Source organism: Alosa pseudoharengus, unplaced genomic scaffold, assembly GCF_046254945.1.
Source record: "Alosa pseudoharengus isolate Yale_2024_CS ecotype anadromous, Long Island Sound unplaced genomic scaffold, YU_APseudo_1.1 YU_APseudo_1.1_scf_1, whole genome shotgun sequence".
NCBI lineage: Eukaryota > Metazoa > Chordata > Actinopteri > Clupeiformes > Clupeidae > Alosa > Alosa pseudoharengus.
The window spans coordinates 52,203,265-52,212,602 of NW_027468564.1; the positions used below are offsets into that span (position 1 = coordinate 52,203,265).

At 46.8% G+C, this 9,338-nt stretch overlaps 1 protein-coding gene across 1 annotated transcript; it reads left to right on the forward strand.

Annotated features, from left to right (window-relative positions):
- Window positions 1-209: 209 nt before the first annotated feature.
- On the forward strand, window positions 210-9,328 carry ddx17 (DEAD-box helicase 17). Its single transcript, XM_076292292.1, has 14 exons — window positions 210-375; window positions 578-642; window positions 929-1,085; window positions 1,201-1,297; window positions 1,400-1,533; window positions 1,634-1,699; window positions 1,963-2,104; window positions 2,369-2,529; window positions 3,012-3,184; window positions 3,357-3,467; window positions 3,844-3,905; window positions 3,998-4,057; window positions 7,477-7,710; window positions 8,080-9,328. The coding sequence occupies exons 2-14, from the start codon at window positions 596-598 to the stop codon at window positions 8,580-8,582; spliced, it is 1,947 nt and encodes a 648-aa protein (XP_076148407.1). The 5' UTR covers window positions 210-375; window positions 578-595; the 3' UTR covers window positions 8,583-9,328.
- Window positions 9,329-9,338: the final 10 nt, after the last annotated feature.

The following is a 9,338-nucleotide window of genomic DNA, read 5'->3' on the forward strand; positions in this document are numbered from 1 at the left end:
GGTACATGGCTGAAAACGCTAACTAAAATTATTTCTGATCTTTCCTGATACAGATAAGATTATTCACATTAGTATACACGGATATGACACAAATTCATAAACTGGTATTTCTGTGCCTGTTGTGCTGGTCAAAATTAGCTAATTCACATCACGGCCGTAGCAAGTACCCTACGCAAATTCCGCACCACAGTTATGCCTCTATGCCGCGGTGTTTACTTGACAGCAGAAATATGCTACGTAAAATGTACAACTGTAAAGGGGTATGGCAAGTACAGGTTCCTCCATTTTCACATGACGTATTGGGAGTGGATCTTCGAACTCAACAAAAAATATTCTGCAGCCTGCTTGCTGTCTAAAGTTATTGTACGATAAAAGGTAAAACGAGGAATATTTCATGACACCGTAAAATAATCCATAGAACAGGGTTAGAAAGAGGCTGACAGCAAAAGTTACACGCGCACGAATGCCGTGTTTGCAGCTTGCAAGTTTTAGCAAACCGCGCTGTCAGATGTAATGCAAAGTAATACATTTCCCTAATGCAATTAACTCAATTTTAATATTTCTTATTTAACCACAGACAGGATTTACTCCAAGCATGAGAGGAGGCTCATATGGGGACAGGGACCGTGGACGAGACAGAGGGTAAGAAAAACTGTTAGAAAAACGGTCAAAGTTAGACTATATTAAACGTTTCCAAAGACTGAGTAGCCTACACGCAAATGGCCATGTTCTTCAGAAGCTGGTTTCGTTAAATGCGTCAAACAGATAAAAAAGAATCTTAAATAAAACTGTACAGTGTTCTTTTAGCTCATTATTGTCAATGGTTCAAATGTTTTCGAACAAGTAAATGGTTTATGAAACATGAAGCATAGTTTATGGTTAATATGGAAAGCGGCTTGTGAGTTATATGTGCTGTTCTGTCCACTAGGCCACGCTTTGGGTCCAGCAGTCGCAGGAGCCCCCCACCCCCAAAGTTTGGCAATCCTGGAGAAAGACTCAGGAAGAAGAAATGGAACCTGGATGAGCTACCCAAGTTCGAAAAGAACTTCTATAACGAAAACCAGGAGATCCAGCGAATGACTCAGGTTTTAACCTAACCTTATGTGAATATGTGTAGTGAAATCCTTTATGAATCATATTTCATTTCAGCACATCTTAGACTGCCTCTGGTGTTCATTTGCTTCTGGTTTACATTTGCAGTATGATTTGGAGGAATTCCGCCGCAAGAAAGAGATCACAGTCAGAGGATCTGGCTGCCCAAAACCAGTCACGCACTTCCATCAGGCCCAGTTCCCTCGTTGAGTAGCATTATTACTGCACCTGCAACAACACTACTACGCTCATATTCACAAAGCTGTTCCTGGTATTGACAGAAGCCGTTGTGTGCCCTTTGTTTTAGAGTACGTAATGGATGTGCTGTTGCACCAGAACTTCAAGGAACCCACTCCCATCCAGGCACAGGGATTCCCCTTGGCTCTGAGCGGGAGAGACATGGTGGGAATTGCTCAGACGGGATCTGGAAAGACCCTGGCAGTAAGCAGCCCACTCTCCTTATATAAAGAGGTGGACAGTTGGACCTGGTCATCTGTCACTTCATGATATTGATACTTCTCATATCGTCTCTGCATTACAGTATCTCCTTCCTGCTATTGTCCACATCAACCACCAGCCTTACTTGGAGAGAGGCGATGGACCTATTGTGAGTTGAAGACCATATTCATATATCACAGCTATCTTCGGCAAACTACACCATTGTCAATTAATATTTTGCCATGATTGGTCATATTTTAAAGGCATCTCTTAAATCAAAGTCTGGGATCATCGCTTCATAATGTAATAAGACTAATCTGGTTATCATTTGTGCAGTAATAATCCACTGTTGGTTAGTGATATGGAAACATTCTGGTTGTCCGGTACGTGTGAGTTGTTGCTCAGGGTCTCGCGCTGTTGTCTTTGCTCCAGTGCCTCGTGCTGGCTCCCACTCGAGAACTGGCACAGCAGGTGCAGCAGGTGGCCTTTGAGTATGGGAAATCGTCCCGCATCAAGAGCACCTGTGTGTACGGAGGGGCCCCCAAAGGGCCTCAGATACGTGACCTGGAGAGAGGTGAGTTGAGATGACTCTTTATCTTTCACACATCTACTAAGCTGTTATTATGAAAGGGCAATTACTATGTCATTGTTGTTTTGTTTTGCATAACTTATGATGTTTGATTTATGTCAACATATTCAATAATATAGCAAGCCTGATTGTTGTTTTGACAACTGGTCAATAACAACATAACAACATGGCTTTGCCTATTGAATAGGATAAGTGTGCAAATAATCCATAAACATGTAGCATGATTCATGCCACTGCTGTATCTTGTAGGTACGGAGATTTGCATTGCCACGCCAGGGCGTCTCATTGACTTCCTGGAGGTCGGAAAGACCAACCTGCGGCGCTGTACTTACTTGGTGCTGGACGAGGCTGACCGTATGCTGGACATGGGCTTCGAGCCCCAGATCCGCAAGATTGTGGACCAAATCCGCGTAAGTTGGAAGTGATGGCCACCTATAAGAGGAGTCTTAGCAGCTTGTAAAAATGTGTGCATGTTTTTCTTGTGCATTTGTAGCAGTCATATAAGCTCATGGTCCTTTTACCGAGTACCTAGCAATATCAGATGTGGAAAACTTCAATGCCTTTCACCAATGGGTTTCTTCATTCAAATCCAAGTACAAGTCATTAGACAGCTAACATAACACACAATACCAGAACATGTTTTTAAAAATGTTTTACGTCTTTTTCTTATAAAAGTCTACTGCTGCCACATATCACAGTACATAAAAATAAAGGTCAGGTTATAATTGGAAAAGTTTGATACAATTCTATTGTATTTAACTTGTTCAGGCGTCATGCAGCAGGAAACCATTTTTCTTGTTGGCTTTGAAATAGCAACAGACCTTAATAGTTTAGCGGAGTTCAGTAACACCGTACCTATTCTCTTCACCCCCATCCGCTCTCCTGATATCAGCCGGACAGACAGACGCTGATGTGGAGCGCCACCTGGCCCAAAGAGGTGCGTCAGCTGGCAGAGGACTTCCTGAAGGAGTACGTACAGATCAACGTGGGCGCCCTGGAGCTGAGCGCCAACCACAACATCCTGCAGATTGTGGACGTGTGCATGGAGACTGAGAAGGACAACAAGTGAGGCAGTGCAACGTGTTCAGAAATAAAGCTTTTATTGCTTCAAGACAACCCAAACTGATTAAGTAGGCTTTGGGGCTTGGCACCATGCTTTGTGTCATCATGAGCTGTGAATGGCAGGGAGTTTATGTTGGCTGGGTTTAGCTGATCAGTTGCCCTTTGTTCCCTAAAGGCTGATGCAGCTAATGGAGGAGATCATGGCTGAGAAGGAGAACAAAACCATCATCTTTGTGGAGACCAAGAAACGCTGTGATGAACTGACACGTCGCATGCGGAGGGATGGGTGAGTTATCATACAGGCCCCCCCTTATACTCGCTTGTACACACACACACACACACACAAATACACACACACATACGGTACGCACACGCACGCACACACGCATGCACGCACACACACACGCAGACACACACATACACACACACACACACACACACACACACGCACACACATAGACACACACACACACATGGCACGTGCACACACACACACACACGGCACGTGCACACACACACACACACACATAGACACACACACACACAGGCCGCCCCATATACTCTCTTGTACACACACACACACACACACACACACACACACACACACACACACACACAGGCCTGGCCTCCTTCAACAGATGGCGTATTGTGTTTCCCTACAGGTGGCCTGCCATGTGTATTCATGGTGATAAGAGTCAGCCTGAGAGAGACTGGGTTTTGTCAGGTGAGGATTGCGGTTGGTGTGCTCCAGTGACTGCTCTTTGTGTAATTCCGTTGTATGTTTTACTCTTATGTTTCTGTCTGTCGTTCGTGCAGAGTTCCGCAATGGAAAAGCTCCTATCCTCATTGCGACGGACGTGGCTTCTCGTGGGCTGGGTATGTCCTTAGAGCTGCCTGTGCTGTGCTAACACTCATCTCTTCTGCTGTCTTTCTCACTTACTACTTCACTCTGTGTCCCTTTCACTCACATACTCACATGCACACACACAGACACATGCGCGCACACACACACACACACACACACACACACACACACACACACACACACACACACACAGACACATGCGCGCGCACGCGCACACACACACACACACACACACACGCAAAGAAGACCTTCACACTCTACTGATATTATAAATTATTATATGTATTTAGATAAATGAAATAATCCTGAATATTACATGTTTTCTCTCTGTTACTTACAAATAATGGACAGGAAAGTGGAATCTGATATTCATGTTTTAACTCTTTTCTGCCCGTTGTTTACGTGTTAACTCATCTGTTCAGCACATGACCCGGTTTTAGGAACCTGGTTACCTGCAGCAGGACCAAGGCTTGACTAATGCCCCACCAGGCTGTGGGCACAGGGATTGGGGTGGGGTGGGCGCACTAGGACATGGGGTCATGTCAAATCTGCCAAACACACCGATGCTCAAATGAAACCACTTCCCCCAGCACCTGTGAAACATGGCACCACTGAGCCCAGAGATGCTGTGTTTCGGTTTCCTCAGGATACCAACTGAAGGAATATTGGGGAGGGGGCTAAGCATCTATTTAGGGCTAACAACAGCACTGGTAACAGCAGAAGGGTAGACTGGACCCTGCTGCTCGTTGACCTTTGCCCTCACCCTCTGACCCCAACCTGGCCTTTCCCTGCAGAGCATTATGGGGGGCACCCCTCTAGCTGTGCGACTGGTTCTAGTTATGTAGTAATATATGTTGTCCTATACCGTTCTCTGTGCCCCTGTCTGTACGTCATACATTTTGTCATACACACACACACACACTCTTCTTCTGTGTGTTTCGATGTGCCTGTCCTGTCTGTCCAAGCCTATGCTTTGTCATGCAACACACAGCAAAAAAGACACTATTCCTGTAGAGAAACTGTCCAGCGCCACCATTACACGAACAGCTCAATGTGTGGAGTCTCCCTGCCCAGTGACCAGTGATGGACTCCTGCCTTACTTACCCCCTGTGCATTATACCTCCCCCCTTCCCCCCAAACCCAACTAAGAGGGGTACTGTCTGTTTCTTGTTACTGCCCCAAAACCGTGTTACCTGGCCAATGGGGCTGTCTCGGGGCTCACTGCTGGCCCAATCAGAGGTCTGGGGGCAGATGGGCGGACGCACGCTCCTCACCTGCCCTCTGGCCCTCGTGTCTTGTGACGTCTCCTTCAGCTCCCCCGGCTTAGAGCCTCCCCACTCAGCAGACCAGCGTCCCTGTTTGTGTAGAAGTGTCAGTAAGTTAATCAGCAAGAAATGAGACAACAACTCAGGATGTTCTGTTACTTGAGAAGGAGGAACTGGGAAGGAAAGGTCAGAAAAAGGGCACTGAAACTGTAACTGGGTCCTCTTGTCGGCCGACCATCGAGGAGTTGGCCGGAATTCAAAGCAAAAGGGGGGGGGGGGGGGGTGGTGTCGTAGTGGATTGTGGAATCTGCAGAGCCACAGTCTGACTGTGTCATTGTTCTCTTCTCCCCCCTCAGGCTTTTTCGAACGTCCCCCAAACGTCAGGCAGAGCAGCCGGGCACCATTTTGGGTGCCAAGACTGCCCCTCCCCTCTGCAACCCAGCCACAGCTTAGTGTCTAGAATATGGCTGCTCGCCATCGGAGCTATTCCGAGTTCCTCCTCAAGGGCCCAGAGTTGTACCAGAGCAGGAGAGATACCCCAGACCTGCTGTCCTAGTGTGTAGAGGCTCTATTGTGACTGACTGGTTATTGTTGCACCTCTGATCTTTAACGTGAGGAGTCAGTGATTGCACAGGTGACTAATGTTACTAAACATGAAATGAGGAAGACCGTGTGCAGACCTCCCAAAAGGCTCTACAGAATAAGAGAGGGGTCCACAAAAACCATGTGTCACAGTAGCCCCATGGGACCCAGGTTGCTGTCTGTCCAGAGGCCCGGTGTTGGGGACGGCCTCGGGCAGACAGACAGACAGAGAGGGAGGGCTAAGAGTGCTGGTTCCGGTCCGCTACCGATTGTGGAGGTCCTGCAACCTGGCGAGAGACGGAGAACTGGTGGGAAGCCGGTTCCGCTCGCGCCCGGAGTTGCTGGTGTTTTCGCCAAGGGTGAAGGGGGAGGTTCTGGACAGGGCGATGTGCGGACGGGACCTCCCTCCTCCATCTTTGGCTCCTCCACGCGACCCAGCACAGAGCAGGGGGGGCGACTACCCGTGTAAAAGCATCCCAAACTCGGGTAAGTACTGAACTAGCCCCCTCCCAAACTCACCTCCCTCCATCCCTCTCTCCAATGTAGCTCTGTTAGATTAAAGCGTAGAAGCGTACCATTCACTCTCAGTAGTAATATTTGTGATTGTAGAAATAGAGGAGACATTTTCTGTCCTGGGCCGCAGCAGTATAGTCGGAGCCCCATGCCCCACGTAATGAGAAACAGACTTTTGTGTTTATTCATTGTTTTCGTCCCTGTAGCTAAGAGGAAATTAATGTGAATCCACAACGGATTTCTGATCATTATCACCTCGGACACAGAGTTATTGAAATTCTAGCTGTGGTATATAATTCAAAACGTTTATCTAGTAACACCCCCTTAGTCCTTTATTTGCTCTTTTTTTCAACAAATTCAACTACGACCTGCAATACAGTAGTGTCAAACAACCACCAAATCTGAGCATTTTTGACAACAGTTTTGCTTCCATACATTCTAAAGTATTGGCTTGTTTCTAAAGGTTGCACCGTTACCTCTGTCAAACTAGAAAAAAAAAAAAAAAAAGAAATCTGATTTGAACATTTAGCAATTTTTAATTGAGATTTTGCAAAAGCTTTTATAGGCAAGATGCAGTTTGTTTTGGTGATTACGGTTAGCTAAATGGCTTTCTCTCCAGACAAGATACTTTTAGATCTACTATTAGATTTTCACCTTTTTCAGATATTACATGTATTTTTAAGGCATTAACACATTTTTTACTTTTAAAATATTTTTTGAGACTCACAGGTAAGTATACACAGAAGTTGAATGCTTGAGCTTAATAATTTTGATAGTGAAATATCTGTACCTGTGTAAGATAAATTATTTATTATTTTAAGTAGATTTGACCTTTTGTTATAATATATAAAATGTAATAGTGATAGTGTTAAAAAATAATGTACAAATATAATATAATAGAAATGTATTTATGTTTTAAGTAGATTTGACTATTGTAATAGGTCTAATAGTGATAGTGTTAAAAATAATGTACAAAATTGGCGTTTTGTCACCACTTTGACTTCTTTTTCTTTCTCTTCTTCTCAACCCAAAACGACAACACCTCTTCACCTCTCCTTCCCCTCCTGAAGATGTGGAGGACGTCAAGTTCGTGATCAACTACGACTACCCCAACTCGTCGGAGGATTACGTGCATCGTATCGGGCGCACCGCCCGCAGCACCAACAAGGGCACGGCCTACACCTTCTTCACCCCGGGGAACCTGCGGCAGGCGCGCGACCTGGTGCGCGTGCTGGAGGAGGCGCGGCAGGCCATCAACCCCAAGCTGCTGCAGCTGGTGGACTCTGGGCGCGGAGGAGGCGGAGGTGAGGCTCACACACACACACACACACACTCCGGAGCCAGAGGGACGAGGGAGGCTGAACAGATAGGGCAGGGTTTAGCATGTGGGTTTGGGCATTGATAAGTTTACAAACAGAGGTATAGAAGCAGTTGGGTTTACAGAAGGGGCCAAGAGAGGTTGGGGATGCCATGTTTCTCTAGAGCATTTTCACAGCAGCCATTTTGACATAAAATAGTAGGGCAAGCACAGGTGTTTCTAAATTTAAATTTGTTCTATTTAAGTGTAGCAGAGTCAGAACCTTAATGAATGTCATTAGAAACAGCTGGGCTATATATTTCATGTCAAAAATTTCTGCTGTGAAAAAGGTCCCCTGTGCTTCTCCCCTTGGCAGGAGGTAGGATGCGTTACCGTGGCGGCGGCTCCAGTTCGAACAACCCCAACATGATGTACCAGGATGAGTGTGAGCGGCGAATGCGCTCCGTGGGCGGCAGCTCAAAGGACGGACGCTCCAACTTCGGCCGCTCCACGGGCAGCAGCCGCGACTCGGACCGCTCGTCCTCCTCCTCGTACCGGGACCGCGGCCGGGACGGGCGCGGCGGCTACAACGAGCAGTTCCAGAGCTACGGCTCCGGTGGCGGCGGCCAGTACGGCTCCAGGGGGGGTGGCGGCGGCGGAGGAGGAGGAGGGGGCAGCGGCGTGCAGGATCCCTCGGGTCCGCCTCAGGGTCCCTTCGGCCAGCCCCCTCCTCCACCGGCCCAGGGCGTGGCCGGGCCCCAGCCTCTCATGTCACAGCAGTTCCCCCCTCCTCCCCAGCCCATGATGGGGTTCCTAGGGCAGGGCCCGTACCCGTTCGCCCCGCCACCTCCTCCCCCACCTCCACCGCCCAGGAAGTAGCCTAAGAGATTGCTTATCTTAAGAACCATCAACCTGACCCGTTCCCAAAAAAAAGAGCCCTCTGTCCTCCTCCCATAAGAATAGATGGACATGGTGAAAGTGTAATCCTGTGTTCATTTCTTTCCCCCCTCTCCTGTTGGCTAGTTGTCACCAACAGTGGAGGACCTGAGGAGGTAAGGGCTGATTCGCTTCAGTTTTACGCTCTGCAGCTGATTGTGTGTTATGTGAATGTGCTGTACCAGTAAAGAAGCTTTGGTGTCTCTCTCTCTGTTGGTGGGCCACGCTCTTCTAAGCAACCCCTCTTGGCAAATAGTGGCCAGACATTATGTGTGAATTAGTAACTCTGGGTCAGAAAGGAAATTGATCCGTTTGAATAGTGAATTAAGTTGCTATAACTCGTTCTTTTGTAATTATCAAATATATTATACTTCTGTAATGCCAAAATCCAGGTCATTACTTTCTATATCTCAGTGTCAAGCCACCTGCATCCATAGTATATAGTATAAGATTGAATTAAATGTGGTCACTTCTTTTATTTTGTATCTTTGATCATTGTATGATGTTTAATCTGGGGACTAATAAGGGATTGAAGACAATGCAGTTGGAAAACATACACCAACCCAGTGCCTCTGATTTGTTTGAAATCTTAAGTGATAGTCAAATGGGAGCTGCACCCATCAAGTCTGTTCTTTTTTATACTATTGTGCTTCTCTTTTACAGGTTTAAATAAAGACCTTTTAACATCATAGTCGTATC

Coding starts and splice junctions, on each gene's coding strand:
- ddx17 (XM_076292292.1), top strand. CDS start 596: ATGAGAGGAGGCTCATATGGGGACAGGGACCGTGGACGAGACAGAGG. Junction 1,700..1,962: donor AGAGAGGCGATGGACCTATT/GTGAGTTGAAGA, acceptor TCTTTGCTCCAG/TGCCTCGTGCTGGCTCCCAC. Junction 2,105..2,368: donor GATACGTGACCTGGAGAGAG/GTGAGTTGAGAT, acceptor TGTATCTTGTAG/GTACGGAGATTTGCATTGCC.